The 18156-nt window shown below is 45.3% G+C and overlaps 2 protein-coding genes across 14 annotated transcripts in view; one reads left to right on the forward strand and one right to left on the reverse strand.

Annotated features, from left to right (window-relative positions):
• FAM91A1 (family with sequence similarity 91 member A1) overlaps positions 1-18156 on the forward strand; it is a 203497-nt gene that overhangs the window by 93159 nt on the left and 92182 nt on the right. For 4 of the 12 annotated variants that reach the window (XM_054657004.2, XM_054657001.2, XM_054657006.2 and 1 more), the window contains exon 3: positions 7218-7300. The exons of 5 other annotated variants lie outside the window; for them this stretch is intronic. The gene's annotated coding sequence lies outside the window, so the exon portion shown is untranslated. Of the gene's footprint in view, positions 1-7217; positions 7301-14312; positions 14515-18156 lie in introns of those variants that run through there. 3 more of the 12 variants (XM_054657013.2, XM_016959827.3, XM_054657012.1) reach the window with 3 other exon arrangements.
• Positions 1-18156, reverse strand: part of ANXA13 (annexin A13) — a 56787-nt gene that overhangs the window by 24837 nt on the left and 13794 nt on the right. For both annotated transcript variants that reach the window (XM_001149745.5, XM_001149806.7), the window contains one exon: positions 7204-7279. In XM_001149745.5, coding sequence (XP_001149745.1) covers positions 7204-7279 — 76 coding nt within the window. The remainder of the gene's footprint in view (positions 1-7203; positions 7280-18156) is intronic.

Raw genomic sequence — 18156 nt, forward strand, 5'->3', positions numbered from 1 at the left:
CCACACTTGTTAAGTTTCTGCTTCCTCTGTTTTGGCACAGCACACTATTTACATGTATGTTTCTAGGATCATTGCAGTGATTATCCAAGACTGCAGTACTGACATTCTGAGCCCGACACCTGGGCTCTAGGGAGTGGCCACTAAATGGCAGTGTGTGCTGTTACGGTGCCACTTACTGCTGTCTTGCTCTGGTTGGTGGGTGGACCTAGATGATGGCTGCCACCCAGCTGAGCCATCAGGATCCTGAAGGAACAAGATCGTGCAATGCATTTTGATGGAAGGGTTGAGAGTAGGAAAAATCTAGGCCATGGGGATGGGAAATGAATGGAGGGAAACTAGCTAGAGATGGGGTAGAGAAAAAAAAGGGAGCCCTGGCAAAAAAATGTGAGCCGTTTAACCCTCCTTCTGCTCCAGCACCAGCCCTCAGAGTCAGCTTTGGAAAGACAGAGAGGCGACTTGGAAAGACAGGCCTGAGCAGGGGTCTGATGTGACAACCATGTTCCAAACCTTTGGGTCCTTGAACCGTTCACTTAACCTCAAAGAGTATTTTCACCTCTACAGCTCTGGGAACATTTAGCTGTTTGGTTTCAATTGGAGAAACAGAATTCTAGGAGGACCTCACTTGCAAAAATAGCAGGAGTGACTTGCCTGCCTGGTGCTGGCTTGGTTTCAACACTGGGATTCACGTTGTCCTCCTTCATTTCCTCCCGGAGCTTCGCCTCCATCATGGGAATCCAATTACTCATTCTATGACACTATTATGATTTTTTAAAAAAAACTTCTGAGTGTCAGAAATCTCACTTCAAAAGGGATTTCTTTTTCTTGTAAATATCTCTTGAGCCTACCTCTTTCTTTCCATTCAGGCCACTCCTGTCCCAGACGAGGGCCTTGGCCTCTCAGGCCTGGATCCTGGCAGGTGCCAAGCCCGGAAGGAGCCTTTCTGCGTGCAGGAGACCCACTCACTGTACTGGGCCAGCCAGGAAGCTGGGGCTCAGGCCTGGCTGTCCCTTTTCCCTCACCCCACATTCAATCAGACTAAGGCCTCTCCATTCCACCTCCTTAGTGCCTCTCGGATGCACCCATTTCTCTCCATCCTCATCTCCACCCCATCGCTCAGCAGAACTATGGATACCACCCACATGCAAGTTCCTCTGTTGCTCTCACTTTTTCCAATTGGCATTCACTGCCCCCAGAACAACCGTTCTGAAGTGCAGATTGGCCTGCTCACCCCTCTGCTTCAAAGCTTTCAGTATAGGCCCTCTCAAATGCAGAATGAGGCTTCAACTCTGCAGGGGGGCCTATGGGGCCTTTTGGCCTCTCAAAGTCTCATCCTCCTACCTGTCCTCTCCCAGGCTACTTTCCACCCACTTTGTAGATGATTTGCAGCTCCTAGAACAAACAACACTTTCTTTCTTGCCTCTGGGTCTTTGCATGGGCTGTTCCCCTCATCTGGAACACGCCGATCCTCACCTCCACTCCTACTTCTCCTTCAGGTCTCAGCTCCCTGCACACTCCTGGACAGATGAGGCATCTCGCCCTCTGTGTCTGTCATGCTGCCTGCTCTTCCTGTTTCTGCCAGGACACATGGCAAATTCCACAGGAGCAGAGTATTTTGTTCACCATGGTATTCCCACAGAAGGCTGTCAGTATTTATCAGATGACTTGCTGAATGAACGGATGCTTAAACATGTGCACATATGAATGAATGAATTGATGGGTGAATGAATGAATGAATGAATGAATGAATGAGGAAGTTTGCATGTCATCACGACAGAACCTTGTCTCTGAAGTGGTTTAAGTTGTATGTGATATTCAGATGGGTCTGTGTAGCGAGGACCAATAGAAATCCTCCATACTCTGATGCCACATGGAGTCCACAACTGGATAATCAGGAAAATGAAATTAATATTGAAAATAATAGTGATTTTTAGATGTTCTTTTTGGGAATGCTTTAAAAAAAAAAGAGACCAACCCAAATGCCCATCAATGATAGACTGGATAAAGAAAATGTGGCACATATACACCATGGAATACTATGCAGCCATAAAAAAGAATGAGTTCATGTCCTTTGCACGGACATGGATGAAGCTGGAAATCATTATTCTCAGCAAACTAACACAGGAACAGAAAAGCAAACACTGCATGTTCTCACTCATAAGTGAGAGTTGAACAATGAGAACACATGGACACAGGGAGGGGAACATCATACACCAGGGCCTGTCAGGGGGTCAGGGGCAAGGGGAGGGATAGCGTTAGGAGAAATACCTAATGTAGATAACGGGTTGATGCGTGTAGCAAACCACCATGGCATATGTATACCTATGTAGCAAACCTGAAAGTTCTACACATGTATCCCAGAACTTAAAGTATAATAATAATAAAGAAAACCTAATAAAAATCTGTGAAATTTTAAAGCTAAAAAAGAAAAAAAAGGGCGAGAAACCAGATTGCAAAACAGTCCTGAGACGGCCCAGCAACAACCTGGACGTCGGGGGAGGCCATGAAAACAACACTGGATTTCCCCCAAGTTCTTCGAGTCCAGGTCTCAGGTTGATCCGGGGGGTGTTTCTACTACCCAGTCACTGAACAGTGACCTCACTTTACATTTCACAATATGTGTATCGTATAAGCAGTGCCGCTGAATGATTTCCTGTAAATACTTACAATGGTTTGAGGCACCAGGGCCAGTCCCCAGTGGTTCTGGGAAAGGCTTTTTTAAAAATGAGAAAAGAAGGAGCCACACACTGGACACTGTAATTTCACAGCAGAGGTCAAAGACGGGGCAATAATCAGCCTCAGGAAGTGCCTCCGGGCCTCCTTGGTTTTGCTTTTCCGAGAAATTTTCTGGGAAGATACCGAGTCACATTTCAGCAGGAAGGGGGCTCCAGACAGGGTGGGAAGCCCCCAGGCCCTTGTGGCAGAACAGTGATCGGGGCTGTGGTGGAGGCTCAGCTTTCCCTTGGGCTCCAATGCCAGCCCAGCCTGCCTGGCTGGGCCCAGGAGGCTGCAGCCCCCGCTCTGGTGCTTAGGGGTCACTCTCTTCTGCTAGCACTGCTGGGCTGCGCAGTCCCTCATTTCTCCTTTGGAAATGGGAGTGCAAGGAAGACAGATGAAGTAATGAATGGGCACAGTCCTGCCTGCCTGAGCAAGTCACTGCTTCCCACTTGTTCACTGTCTCAGTTTCCGGAGGGGAGGCTGCTGATTCAATGACCACAAACTTGATAGCTTAAAACAACAGTAGCCTATTCCCGCACAGCTCTGGAGGGTGGAAGTCTGAAATCCTGATGTCGGCAGGCCCACAGTCCCTCCAGCAGCCCCGGGGCAGTGTCTGTTCCTTGCCCCTCCTGGCTTCTGCCGGGAACCCTTAGCATTCTTGGGTTTCTGGCCATATCTCTCTAGTCTCTGTCTCCATCTGCCCATGGCCTTCTCTGTGTGTCTCCTCCTCTGTCTCTCCTAAGGACACTTGTCATTAGATATAGGGCTCACCCAGGTAATCCAGGATAATCACATCTCAGGATCTTTAACTTAATTATATCTGCAAAGACCCTTTTTCCAAACAGTCACATTCACAGGTTCTGGGGGGATATATTTTTGGGGAGCCCCCATTCAACCCAGTTCACCCTGAGTGATGGAGAACAAGGGCGTGCCTACTCCATGCTCATACCGATCTCACTGGCTTTGTGCAGATTTTGGATCCCAGCATATTGTTCCAAAGGAGGAGATCCACATGCAACGAGGGCCAATGAGGTGCTGGGCTCTGCGTTGCCTGCTTTATCCCTCTCCATGTGAGGAGACATTGTTATCCTCATTTTGTAGATGAGAACACAGGTTGCACATTCACTCTCCCTCCCTCCCTCTCTTCCTCTCTCTTCTTTCTCTCTCTTCCTCCTTCTCTTCTTTCTCTCCTTCACTCTGTCCCTCCCTCTCTCTTCTCTCTTTCTCTTCTCTCTCCCTATCTTCTTTCTTTTCCTCCCTCCTTCTCTGTCTTCCTCCCCCCATTCTCTAGCTCTGATTTATTCAAGAATTCTTAACGCATTGATGCCTGAGGTTGCAGTTTTTTGAATTTTCGCAATCAGACCTTGGCAATGACCTTGAGCAGTAGGATATAAATAACTCCCACATGCTTAGTGTCCCAATAATGGAACACTAGGCATAAATGGGTTTTAATATGTAGCCATTCCTTGTACTACTTTCCTACCAGATCTTCCCAATCCCAACTCCTGCAGACTTCTCAACATTTCTTGGGCAAGGCTACAATTCTATGGCTAGATAAGTTTCATATATGTATGTGTGTATATATTTGAGATGGTGTCTGTCTTTGTCACCCGGGCTGGAGTGCAGTGGTGCCATCTCAGCTCAACTGCAATCTCCGCCTCCCAGGTTGAAGCGATTCTCCTGCCTCAGCCTCCCGAGTAGCTGGGACTACAGGTGTGCACCACCACACCCGGCCAATTTTTATATTTTTAGTAGAGACGGGGTTTCACCATGTTGGCCAGGCTGGTCTCAAACTCCTGACCTCAGGCGATCCACCTGCCTTGGCCTCCCAAAGTGCTGAGATTACAGGTGTGAGCCACTGCGCCCAGCCAAGTTTCTTATATTAAAGCAAAATATGTTTCCTTGGAACTTCTACCATGGATCCAAGTTTTATTCCTCTGGAGCCATACAAAAAATTTGTGGCCATATTTATTCTACCATGACACCCATTCTAGGAAAGTAAATCTCTACTAATCCACTTCTATGTAAAAAACCTATCACTTGTTTTTGTAAAACATTATGCCAAGTAAAAGAAGCCACATATCATATGATTCTATTTATGTGAAATGTCCAGAATAAGCAAATCTGTGGAGACAGAAAGCTGATTAGTGATTGCCTGGAGGTGAAGGGAGGAAGGGGCTGCTAACGGGTGTGAGGTTTCTTTCTGGGGTGATGAAATGTTCTGGAATAAGTGGAGATGGTCGCAAAATCCTGTGAATATACTAAAACTCTGAACTGCATGCTGCAAAAGGGTGAATTTTATGGTATGCAAATTATATCTCGATAAGCAAAAAATTAATTTAATAAAACATTCTGTGGACTGAGATGGCTCCTACCTGTTGTTAATGACACTGAGCAATGTCTTCTCAGTCTGTCCCCACCCCCTCCAGGACTGCAGCCATGTGGCTGAGGTGCCCTAGCTAGGATGTCTCTAAATTGGTGGCATTTGGAGTGAGTGACAAGAATATGTTCAATCCCAGTGTTCCCCACTTACTGGCTTGGTGACTTTGGCTGTCTTACTTAAAATGTCAGGTCCTCAGTTTCCTCAGCTGGAAAATGGATTTTTGTAAGAACTTGATGAGATTTTGTATATAAAGTGCTTAGCCCAATGCCTGAAAGTTTAACAGTTTCTCAATAAATGTAAAAAAGAAAATCTAGGAAATTAATCCACTTTGCCCCTTGACCCCTCTGTCTCCTTCAATGATTTCACTTGCTTGTTGTTCTGGAACTCCTGATCAGCAAGCCCAGAGTCAATCCATTTTTCCCGTCCTACCTCCAAGGATACAGGGGAAAATCACACAACCATGTGGGCTGGAGCCATGAGAAACCATGATCTCCCTACTCAGTGGGGCCCTTAGTGTGTATCAGCAGTCTTCTGTTGGTCGTCTCCCCATTCTCTGCTACTCAAGGGCTATTCCAAGCCACCACTCAAGCCCCATACTCCATTGTCAAACCCTTCTCTTTAGCAGACAACCTCACCTACCACTCACTGAGCAATGTCAGGTTACCAGGCATGGATGCCTTCAATTTCTGCCCCAACAACACCTATGAAGGCAACTACTCCAGCTGTCAGTCTCAGCGCCTTCCCTCCCTGTCCTGTTCAAGGGAAATCCTTCCATCTGTGCTTTGGATCTCACCCTCTTCCAGGCTTCTGGGACTAGACCTTGTGTCATGAGTGGCTTCCTTGGATCCCAGGGCCTCTCTTCACGGCCCTAGACCTAGATGCTCTCTCCCTCATCCCACCCTGGTCCCTGGTCTACCTTTGTTTTGACTTCCTGCAGAGTCCCCCACTCTTGGCCATGCACTGACCCTTAGGATGTAAACAGCTTCTCCATTTTCAACCCTTGATGGTTGATCTTGGCCAGTTACTCACTTGATCTAGTTCTTTTTTCTTTTTCTTTTTTTGAGATGGAGTCTCTCTCTGTCACCCAGGCTGGAGTGTAGTGGCGCAATCTCGGCTCACTGCAACCCCCGACTCCCTGGTTCAAGCGATTCTCCTGCTTCAGCCTCCTGAGTAGCTAGGATTACCGGCACATGCCAATACCCTCAGCTAATTTTTGTATTTTTAGTGGAGATGGGGTTTCACCATGTTGGCCAGGATGGTTTCCATCTCTTGACCTCGTGATCTGCCTGCCTCGGCCTCCCAAAGTATTGGGATTACAGGCGTGAGCCACTGTGCCCGGCCGATCTACTTCTACATGCTGCTTCCAGGTCCCTAATCCAGCTCTCATCAGACTCAATTCCCCACCATCTCCTAGGGAAGGGATCAGAGGGGTTTAGATCATACCAGGTGATATGGTTTGGCTGTGTCCTCACCCAAATCTCATCTTGAATCGTAGCTCCCATAATTCCCACATGTTGTGGGAGGGACCTGGTGGGAGATAATTGACTCACAGGGGCAGTTTCCCCCATACTGTTCTCACGGTAGTGAATGAGTCTCACGAGATCAGATGATTTTATAAAGGGAAACTCCTTTCACTTGGTTCTCATTCTCTCTTTCCTGCTGCCATATAAGAAGTCCCTCTGCTCTTCCTTTGTCTTCTGCCATGCTTGTGAGGCCTCCTCAGCCACGTGGAACTGTGAGTCCATTAAACTCCTTTTCTTTATAAATTACCCCACCTCGGGTATGTCTTTATTAGCAGTGTGAGAACAGACTAATACACCAGGATTGCATGAACTGCACTTCTCATGAAGTTTCTCTCACCTCAAGTTCAAATTAAACGTCACAATATCCAACTCCTAGCTGTTATATAGAATCCTGAAAAGTAATAGGATCCTACTGTAATTTTGCGAACTTTAATAAAGAGGTTAGTGGAAGTGATTGACTTGCATTAGCTTGGAATACACAAGATAGTGAGATGTCAGCTTCCTAACATCATGGGGAAGTTGGACATGAGACCAAGTTTAATCAACTTCAGAAGCAAATTAGCAACAAAATATCTCTCATACCCATTCCTTTGCAGGCTTTGTTCAGCTTTTTGGCATCTCGATCCACATCAAAACCCTGAGGACTGCTCGCTTTAGCCTGGAGAAAATAATTGAAAAGGTGAGATGACAATATAGGCATTCCTAAATGATCTCTGGCTAAAATCGGTAGCAAACTGGAGGACCAAATAGTCATCCTAACCAGGGACCAGCTGTCACTTCACACACTGGTACATGCGGAAATCAGCTGGGGAGACTCTGGCCCCAGAGAGGTGGCTGGTACTCCTTGGGGCCAGCTGGCCTTGGATGACCAGGAGAATGGGCCCCTCTGTTCTCAAGGACAATCATCCTGGCCAGCTCTGCAATGAGAGATTTTCATATCAACCCCACCTTTGTGTGTCTCCTCTGAAACAAAGAATAATACTGTAAGCCAGTGTACTGGAGTGCTGGCTCTCCCCCTTTGTCATGAGACACAGCTATGTCTAAGGAATAGGTCAGAGGCTGAGGGTTCTAGGACCTTATTACAGGTTCATATGGTGACTTGGATCTTTGCCATCCATACAATAAGAGATACATATTTGGTTTGTTGGAGATACTGTAGGAACCAGTAAAAGCACAGTTTTGGTTTTAGTGCTCCTTGGGAAGGTAAAGTCCTGTTTATATAGTGTACTGAGCTGTTTCCCATACTTCAGTCATTGGCACAATACATGCACTATTGCATCCACAGTTACCTATGTTTAAATAATAAGCAAATTATTGTTTGCTTATAATTATTATTTGCTTATTATTTTCTTTTCAATTGACATTTGTTTTTACTTGAAGTTATCTTAAAAAGGAAATTTTTGTGAGCACAAAAATGGAAACCCAGTATTGCTTGCATAAATGGAAGGTAACCATAAATATAAACACATAACTATTAAAAACTGCAATTAACCTGTGGGGTTAATTGTAGTTATGCAGCTGGTAGCTAGGAACACACCCTGAGTTTCCTGTCTTTGCCTTTTCTCATGGAGCTTTTCCTAAGTGATATGTGTCCATATATTTTCTTTTCTTTTTTGAGACACAGTCTCTCTCTGTCAACCAGGCTGGAGTGAAGTGGTGCGATCTCAGCTCACTACAACCTCCACCTCCTGGGTTCAAGTGATTTTCATGCCTCAGCCTCCCCATAGCTGGGATTATAGGTGCACGCCACCATGCCTGGCTAATTTTTTGTATTTTTAGTAGAGATGGGGTTTTGCCATGTTTCCCAGGCTGGTCTTGAACTCCTGAGCTCAGGCAATCTGCCTGCCTTGGCCTCCCAAAGTGCTGGGATTACAGGCGTGAGCCACGGCGCCCGGCATGTCCATATATTTTCCATCCTTCAGTGAAGGCTGGTTTAAGTGCTACTGGCAGTAGCACCGCAGTTCAACTCTCCCTGCTTTCATATCCTTTGGCACCCAGTGGAAGTGAACAGTCAACCACATGCAGCTCAGTGGGTATGTTGCCTTTCTCTGCATGGCATCCTTATTCTCCTTATTTCCCCTTCCCCCATTGTGTGGCCTCACTGGGGCTGTCAGTCATGAGGCTTTAGCCCCTTTGTCCTGCCCTTGGTCACCAATGTAGGCATGTGTCCTGTGACTCCGGCAATCAGGATTGGTTCAGGAGTGAAGATGTAATCCAAGCAGGATTAGAGTCAATTAGAGTCTTTCCCTTGGTGGATATATAGATACTGAGAGAGATACACATCTGCCTCCTGCTGAGTCTGCTACAGTGAAAGTGCGTGAGTCTAGGGCTCTTAGTGCCCATTTTGTCCACTACATAAAGGGAGAGAGAGAAAGAATCACATTGTACAAATCCTCGGACACAGCAGCGCCTGTGTCCTTGGGCTTCCCCGTTTCACTAGCTAGCAAACTTCCTTGGTCTAAGTTAATATGAGTTGGGTTTCCATCCTTGCGATCCAAAGTGTCCTGGCTAATATCTGTGGGCTGAAGGTGAGCTGGCTTGAGGCTTTAGTTAATGGAGAATCATAGACTCCTAGAGCCGAAAGGAACATCGGGGCCACCTATAACCTCCCTGCCTTTTGGAACATGAGGGCATGCCCCATCTCGCAGCATCTGTTCCTGAAACAAGCCAGAAAGGGGACTGACATTGTTGTACACCTGCTGTGTGCCAGGCAGTTTATAGACCTTTCTTCATTATGCATAGGGAAGAGTGGGCATTACTAGTCTGCCTTCCAGGTAAGGAAACCTGGGTTCAGGCAGGTTAGATAATTTGTTTGAGGTCTGGCAGGATGCAGGACTGAACCCAGCTCAATTTGCCTCCTAAAGCCTGTGCTCTGTGCAGTGCACAATACTGCCTCGCATTCTATAACTAGAGCTTCCATGATCCGACAGAGGGGTTGGATGACTCTGGAGTTGCAGAATGATACCTCCTGTTTTCCTTATCCAAATCTTTTGTGAGATGTAAGAAAGCTATTTGGTGCTTTTGTAGGCTTGTTGGCAGGACCAGCTACAACATAATTTGCTGGGTTTAGTACAAAATGAAAGTGCAGGGCTCCTTCCTCAAAAATTACCAAGAATTTCAATATGGTAACATCAGAGTATTAAGCCAAGCACAGGGCCCTTCTGAGCATGGGGCCCTATGCAGTTGCAGAGGCTGCACACTTATAAGGGCCACCCTACTTTTGATCAAATTCTGAAGGAGCTGGTCCTCTAAGTGTGGAAGTGGCAACTTCAAAATAGTAATGGCTTCTTTGCTATTCATCCGAAGTATTATGGAGTGCCCAGGAAGTGAGGTAGAATTGAATCAGGGCAACAGAAATCTCCTATCACTCGGCTAATTCATGAGCTGTTCTCTATGTCCTGTTAGCCTCATCAGTGCAGAGAATTTTGTGGGACACATGATCTGTCCCACTTTACAACTAATGCGCTGAAACAGAGATGCAGGGCTCTGCAAATGGCTGTGTGGGTTATGCCCTGCCTGAGGCCCTGGCTGAGGGGCTGGGGCAGAACTGAGCTGGAGGCATGCTTGCCAAGCCTGGTGCTGGCAGGACTGCTTCCCCTCAAGGGTCACCTTTTTCTCATTTGCACAAAGAAGCTGTGAGGGCTTGCAGAGACCATGTGGAGACTTGTCTAAGATCACCTGGCCAGGCAGCGGTTGAGTGGGAGCCAAGGCTAGAACCAGATTTTCTGATTCTGGCAGATCTAAATGACATGCCTGCCCCTCATCCCCTTCCCGTTTTAGGGAGGCCATTCCATGATACAAATATCACAGAGTTGTAGGAGCTGAGGGGTGAGACAAAAGAATGCTCTCAACATGCCCAAGACCAAAAAACCTAGTAAATAAGTGTCATTTGATCCCAAGTAACTCTGATATCTGGGAGGTGCAGCAGGAGAGTGTTGAGTCATGTGCTATGAATGAAGATAATATTGGGACTTAATTTTTCCTTTTTCCCTTTTTCAAAAAATTTTTTTGAGACAGGGTCTCACTCTGTTGCCCAAGGTAGAGTGTAGTGTTGCAGTTTCGGTTCCCTGCAGCCTCTGCCTCCCGGGTTCAAGTGATTCTCCTGCCTCAGCCACCCAAGTAGCTGGGATTACAGGCATGTGCCACCACGCCTGGCTAATTTTTGTATTTTTGGTAGAGATGGGGTCTCACCCGTTGCCCAGGCTGGTCTCAAACTCCTGAGCTCAAGCGATCCACCCACCTCGGCCTCCCAACATGCTAGGATTACAGGCGTGAGCCACCTTAACAAATAATGTGGGGTAGGACTCTCTATCAGAGGCACCACCATCAGCAGGGCAGGTTGAGGTCCCAGTGGCCTGACTCCCTGTAGGAACCACTGTTAGCCACGTTGGTTATCTTTCCTAATCTGCTTGAGAAGATAATTCAGGCTTGTTCCTTGTAACAGCAGGATATTTGATGTCGAAGTGAAAGAATCATGTGATGTGATTTTAAAAGAAAAAGAAAAAGAAAACAGTCTGTTTGGCGTTGTCCCCTCATTGTGGTGGGGGCTGCCTCCACAATGGCTGTATTCATCAGCGATGCTCAGTGCTGATGGAACGGGTGTCCTATGGCTTGTTCCCAGGAGCTGGGTACCGAACTTCTTCTCGGGAATGTAGATGGAGCGGACATTCCACGTCCATTGTTCATTGTTAATGGGATAGACAGCTGACGATGGGCCTCAGGCCTGTTTGCCTATCCAGAGATTTAGTTTTTGAAACCTGAAGCAACTGAGCAGAACTTCTGCATACAGTGAGAATGCAAGTCAGATACAGAATGGGCTGCGGGGTACTCCAGGATGGGGTCTGACAAGCTTGTGAGGCTTTAGGAGACCACACAGATATTCCACTTGTTTTCAACTAGGAGACATTGTAGAGCCAGGGCAACGTTCCTTGTTTTGTTTTCTTCCAATTTTGTTTATTTTTTGACAGTGCTTGCACTGACACTCAGGAGACAGATAAAAACAGCACAAGATATTAAACGTCAATAATAATGATTTTAGAGGTCTGGGCTTTGAGCCCGCAGGAATCCTGGTTTGAATGAGGATCTGCCTCTTAGCAGCTGTGTGAACTTGGGCCATTAACCTCTAAGCTACCATTTCCTCATCTGTAAAATGGGAGCAGTCTCTGTGTTGCAAGTCTTGAGGTTTACGTGAAATAACTTTTCAAATGCCAGAAAACAGGGAGCTAGATAAATGTTAGTCCTTCCCCTGTCTCTTTGGGTCATTTCTTCGCTTTTTGCCTTGTGGTATTTATAAGATTTCATAAAAGTGATATCCAAGCAGATTTCAATTCTACATATTTAGATTTAACAGGTTTGGAAGGTTTGTATATGAAGATACATACACAAACATATGTACCATATGTAGATACATAGGTTTCTAATTCACATATGTTGATCCCAGATGGATAGATATCTTCCATACTTGTCAAATATTTATCTTATAATGCCCAAGCAACATCATATTTATAATAGGTGGCCACTGAAAATATAATAGTAAAGTTGAAGAATGTGGCTTTATTGTCAGAGTGAATTTGAGTCCCAGCACAACTGCTTGTTAGCTGTGTGACTTCGGGCAAGTTAGAGAACCTCTCTGTGCTGTACTTTCTTCATGGTTGCAAGGGAGATGGCTGCGCTCTAGTCGGGAGTAGGCCGAGGCGACTTTCTGACGCGGCGTGTCTCAGCAGGTTTGGAGTGCAGATGCACAACTCCACACGTTACGTAACCACGCCACGTGAGGCGCATTAAGTAACCACTCAGATGCGCTCGTGCTTGGCTTGGAGCCACTGTTGTCTGTAAAAGGTACAATTACGCTGCTAACGCTGTACCTCTGGCTTGGGGCTCACGCCCAGGCTCGCGCCCAGGCTCGCACCCAGGCTCGCTTGCGCCCAGAGAAAGAGTAAAGCCATGTGGAAACTCCCTGCGATTCCTCGAGTGTTTTTCCAGCTGCCCGCCACCCCACCGACTTTTTTCGGATCTCACTTAGAAACTAACAATGGTAAATGGGGATAATAATAGTTCCTACCACGTAAGGTTCCTGGAGGAATTAAAGTTATTCATGCCAAGCATCTAAAACAAGCCTGGCTGACAGCATGGACTTTGTAAATGCAAACTATTGATATTTGTTGAAGGCAAATCAGCAATAAACTTTCCAGAATATTTCAAACCCCTTTCCTGCTTGAGGAGTTTTCACCTTGTAAATGGCACTCTAAAGATCAATTTCTCATTGGTCACCTGCAGCTTGGATCTGAAGTTCCAGACATATATTTTACACTGGGCAGTCACACTGCGGAGTCCAGGTGGCCTGGCATGATGTCCCAACATCACACCTTGTTAACTGTCTCATTTGACGAGTGTGAAAATTCACACCTCATGGGGTGTGAGACTCTCCCTGGGATACCTTTCTGTTGAGGTGCTGGCCATCATGCCTGGACCTCAGGTCCAAAATGGAAGCAAGTGCTGTCAGCTCTATGAAAGGCACTGCCTGGTGCATGAACAAGGCAGCCCTGGTGCTGGGGGGACTTCCACTTTGGTTTTTTCTTCCTTCTAGTAGGTCTACAGGTCCTTCTCTGTGTATTTACGTTCCTGTGTTCCCTCCTCTAAAACAAGGACATGAATGATCCATTTTTCTCAAAGGAGGAAGCATAGAAAATAAACTGAGATGCTCTGATCCTAGGAAGCGGTGTCACCTTGGCAGAAAGAATGCAGAAAACACCTACGTTGAGAAATGACTCAGGGATGTTCCTGCTGCAACAGAGCAGATTGCCCAGGAGGGAGGTCAGCTCTTTTGAATCAAGATTCTGATACCCTCAGCCAGAAGAACCAGAATGGAAAAACAGACGCCTGATCAAATGCCTTCTGTCCCAGTCCAATTCAAGGAAGTCTTAACTCTTATAATAGAAATGGAACATTCTAGGAACATCTTCCAGGTTGCAGCAAACTCTGGGGATGGAATGTGTGAAGGAGTTTGCTGAGGGATATGATTTGCAAATTGGTTGCTCTAAGTATTATATAGTAACCAGCATCTTCCAGAACACAGCCAGAAATACACTCATTTAAGTACATTCATACTTGTCAGTCCTTGTGTCCTGATTTTCTACTTGAATAGCTTCAAGGCTGGACAATAAGAATAGATTGTTTCATGAGAGGCATGTGAATTAATTAAGAAATATGTTACAGGCAAATTAGACTCTGAATTATTTTTCCCTCTCTTTCTCGTTCTCTTTTTCTTCTTCTTTCTTCTCCTCATTTTTCCTCCCTTATCTTCCTTGAACAAACAAGTACTGAAAATCTATTGTATGTTAAGCACTACCCCAGTTGAAGTTGACTCCATGATTTATGAAGCATAGTCCCTGTTCCCAGGGAAATAAACATGTAAATGACACATGACAATTGCATTATGATACAGTAAGCACTTTTGGGTACAAATAGCTGAGAGGAGAAAGGAATTTTTAAGGAGGAGTTGACATTTGTGCTGGTTCTCAAAGGGCGGTAGGAATTAGACAAGCAATTAAATAAAAGAGAGAGGGGAGGTAGAAGAAAGACATGCCAGGGAGAGACCACAGCCTGATGCTTTGGGAGTCTGTGTACTTGCGTGCTTACTATGACCTATCAATGTGCTAACATGATTGCATCTAATCATGACATAATAGTCCACATAGTGTGGACTTGGGAGTCAGACCTACTCTGTTCAATTGCTGTTTTGCCCTTTGCTGGTTGTACCACCTTGGGCAAGCTGATTCACGTCTCTGAGCCTTAGTTGTCTCATCTTTAAAGTGGAGATGCACCTGCGCATGGGGTGGTGTGTGGTGTAGATGCATTCGTGTTTGGGATGTAGTAGCACGGTGCTGGATTACGGTAAGCACTCAGATGGTGGCACGTAGGAGGTGGGATGCTGGGTGACATAGGATGTAAGGGTCATTTGTAAACTCTGAAAGTATTATCAAAATGCAATGGGAGTGGCATTTGGACTGTTTAATATTTCCAGTGCAGTTCCTCAGAAGCCTTGGCTGGCTGCACTCTGCTCAGTAAATATTTGACAATGGTTGCTTAGTATCTGGGCTGTGAGCCAGGAGGGCCCCCAGGAAGAGCCAGGGAGCAGAGGGCAGAGGGCTAACTGTACACTGATCTACAGAGAACTGCTGTTTGAGCTGGCATGAAATGAGATTAAATACCAGGGCCAAGATTAGAACCAGGTAGTGGCCTGGGCTTGTTAAGCAGGAGCGAAATGGAGGCAGGTGAAGGGTGTGCTGGAGAGAGCCTCAGACACACCTGATTCTCCTCGGTTTAAGCTGTTACCATTGCCACTGTTGGTTAATGGCACCTTGCGCCAATATTGGTGATTCTGATTAAGCTTGCCTTGTATAGTTTTTTTTCAAAATTCCTGAAAAATATTTTAAACATCTTTACTGAGGTATAATTGCTGTAAAATATATTGTATATTTAATTATACAATTTGGTGAATTTGGACATAGGCATACACTCATAACATCATCACCACCATCGAGGTAATAAGTATTTCATCAGCTATGAACGTTTCCTTGTGTCCCCGTGTGTGTGTGTGTGTGTGTGTGTGTGTGTGTTAAGAACATTTAACTTGACATCAACCCATTAAACAAATAATACTTTATATTTAAAAATTTTTTGTAGCAAGAGGGACTCACTATGTTGCCCAGGCTGGTCTTGAACTCCTGGGTTCAAGCAATCCTCCCGCCTCATGTGATCCTTCAGTCTTGGCCTCCATAAGTATTAGGATTACAGGCATGAGCCACTGCACTTGACCTTAACAATTGACCTTAACAATTTTTTAAGTGTGTAATAAAGTATAGGGTACAGTTTGCTGTACTCCAGATCTCTAGAACGAATTCATCTTGCGTAACCAAAACTTTGTACCAGTTGAACAGTGCTTCATTTCCCCTCCCTCTGGTCCCTGGTAAGTACAGTTCTATTCTTTACTTCTATGAGTTTGACTATTTTAGGTACCTCATGTAAGTAGAATCATGCAGTATTTATTTTTCTGGCTTATTTCACTTAGCATAATGTTCCCCAGGTTTGTTCAAGTTGTCACAAATGGCAGAATTTCCTTCTTTTTTGAGGCTGAATAATATTCCATTGTAAACTTGCCTTGTATAGATCTTAAGAATACTACAGATTTAAGGAAACTGAGTCCAGTTTGGGGAAGGTTCTTCTTTGAGGTCACATAAGTTCTGCCTCCTCTCTCACAGACATCTACCTTTGAACCAGGCACGAGGCTGTTTTTTCCTCCGTATCTTTTCCAAGGCTGTTTTCCCATCTGAAAGATGGTAATAATAGTACCCACCTCGTATGGGTTGTTAGGAGAATATGTATCAAGAGCGCTTGGCAGGATATTCAACACGTGGCGAGTGCTGAGTGTTATTTTTATTCCTTTCTTCCATCTTGACCTGATTCCTGCTGAGTGTTGAGTGAGCCCTTTGCATGGTGCTTTGTGTAGTGCCTTTAAAATTGGAAGTTTACTATAGGAAGCTCAAAATGACTGTTTACAAAAGCTTGTCCTAAATTAGAAATCACTTTGTACTCATAGATAAAGAGTAGCAGGGGCTAAAGTTCTAAGAGAGATGTATGGGAGGAAAACTCAAAATTGAGAATGACAGCAAAATATAGAGCACTTCATATGTGCCGGGCATGGGTCCAGACCGTTTACAAATAACAACTCGTTTAATTCTCCCAACAACCCTATGGGGTAGGTATTATTACCTCCTATTTTGCAGATGAGAAAAACCAAGACACACAAGTATGATGAGATAGGGATTCAAACCCATGCAGTCTGGATTCAGAAACTCTACTATTGACTTCTCATTAATGGGTTTTTGGGGTTATTGTCTAAACAATAGTTATTATTTTTTATTTAATAATAGAAAAGCTGGGCCAGGTAGGGTGGCTCATGCCAGTAATTCCAGCACTTTGGGAGGCCAAGGCGGGAGGATTGCTTGAGACCAGGAGTTCAAGACCAGCCTGGGCAACATAATGAGACCCTGTCTCTACAAAAAATTTTAAACATTTAGCTTGGCATGGTGGTGTGTGCCAGTAGTCCCAGCTACTTGGGAGGCTGAGGCTGAAGCAGGAGAATCACTTGAGGCCAGGAAGTTGAAGTTGCAGTGAGCCGTGGTTGCACTACTGCACTCCAGCCTGGGTGACAGAGTGAGACCCTGTCTCAAAAAGAAAGAAAGAAAAAGAAAGAAAAGAAAAGAAAGAAAGAAAGAAAGAAAGAAAGAAAAGAAAAGAAAGAAAGAAAGAAAGAAAGAAAGAAAAGTTCAGTTCAACTCTTAGAATGATAGTCTTTTACAGAAACACTAGATGAGACCTGAGACTTGTCCAGTGACCAGAGAAGCCAAGAACCCCTTGCATAGCTGTAGGATCAATAAATATTCTTGATGATGAGAAAATAGAAAGTAGAATGAAAAATGAAGTCACCGCTATTTGCAAGGCAAAAGAGACAGCCATCTCCCAGTGAGCAAAGTGTGTATGTAGGAGAGGCACTATTGTCAAATTCTGCTCCCAATATTCCTTCCGATGCTAATAGAATCATGTTTTCTGCCTCTCATTTGTAAAATGGGACTAATACCTGCCCACCCTGAAGAATCTCAGGAAGATTAAATAAGACAATGTCAGAGCGCTGGACAGGGAGGTTTCATTATGATGACTCAGGGCTGGCAGGGGAGGAAGTGGCCCTTCTGCCCTTCAAAGGCTGTTAGGAAGCTTCTTCCTTCTCCTTCCCTCCTCATTTCACACCCAATCTTCCAGTTCTCCCTTTCCTAAAGTATCTTTCCCTTCAAGTAGAGGAGGGATCATAGCTAAAATACTACAGTGTACGAGGGGGCTGAATTTTAGCAGACACATTTTGAAGACTGAAAAGACACGAAGCCAGTGGGATGGCCAAGGTTTCCAATATGCTTACTTCTGATGGGTGCCTGCTTTCCAGCTGGATAAATTTCCAAATATATTTATAGGTAAAATATCACTTCTCCCTGCTTGACAGAATCTATGCAAATGGATTGCTGAGTTGTTTGATTCCCAAGGGGCCCATCAGTGGGAGGCAGGGGGAGGAAAAAGGGGGGATGCTGCAAGTGGATTCCTCCCTGCAACTTCCTGAGTCCTCGGAGGACCAAAGAAACTTGAGATTGACAGCACAGAGCCATTGATTCCATTGGCAACAGTGGAGAATGTTTCTACTTAAGCAAATAAGCTGAAGCCTCCCCTTTCTGAAACCATTCCTGATCCTCTTGGGAAGAATCGAATTCTTCCAGTGGTGTGCTGAAGCTAAACTGTTTGATTGCCCAGGACATAGGGGTTCCCTGGAATGTGGGTCTTTAAGTGCTAAAACTGGGACAGTTCCAGGTAAACCAGGATGGTTGGCCCTGCTAGCTGGAGCTGACTTTGCAAGCTGGCAAGAACAAATTGTGTGATCTCTTCCCAACTCTGCTTGGCGAGATCATGCTGGTAACCTGAAATCAGTCACGG

This window comes from Pan troglodytes, chromosome 7, assembly GCF_028858775.2.
Source record: "Pan troglodytes isolate AG18354 chromosome 7, NHGRI_mPanTro3-v2.0_pri, whole genome shotgun sequence".
In the NCBI taxonomy this organism is placed as follows: Eukaryota; Metazoa; Chordata; class Mammalia; order Primates; family Hominidae; genus Pan; species Pan troglodytes.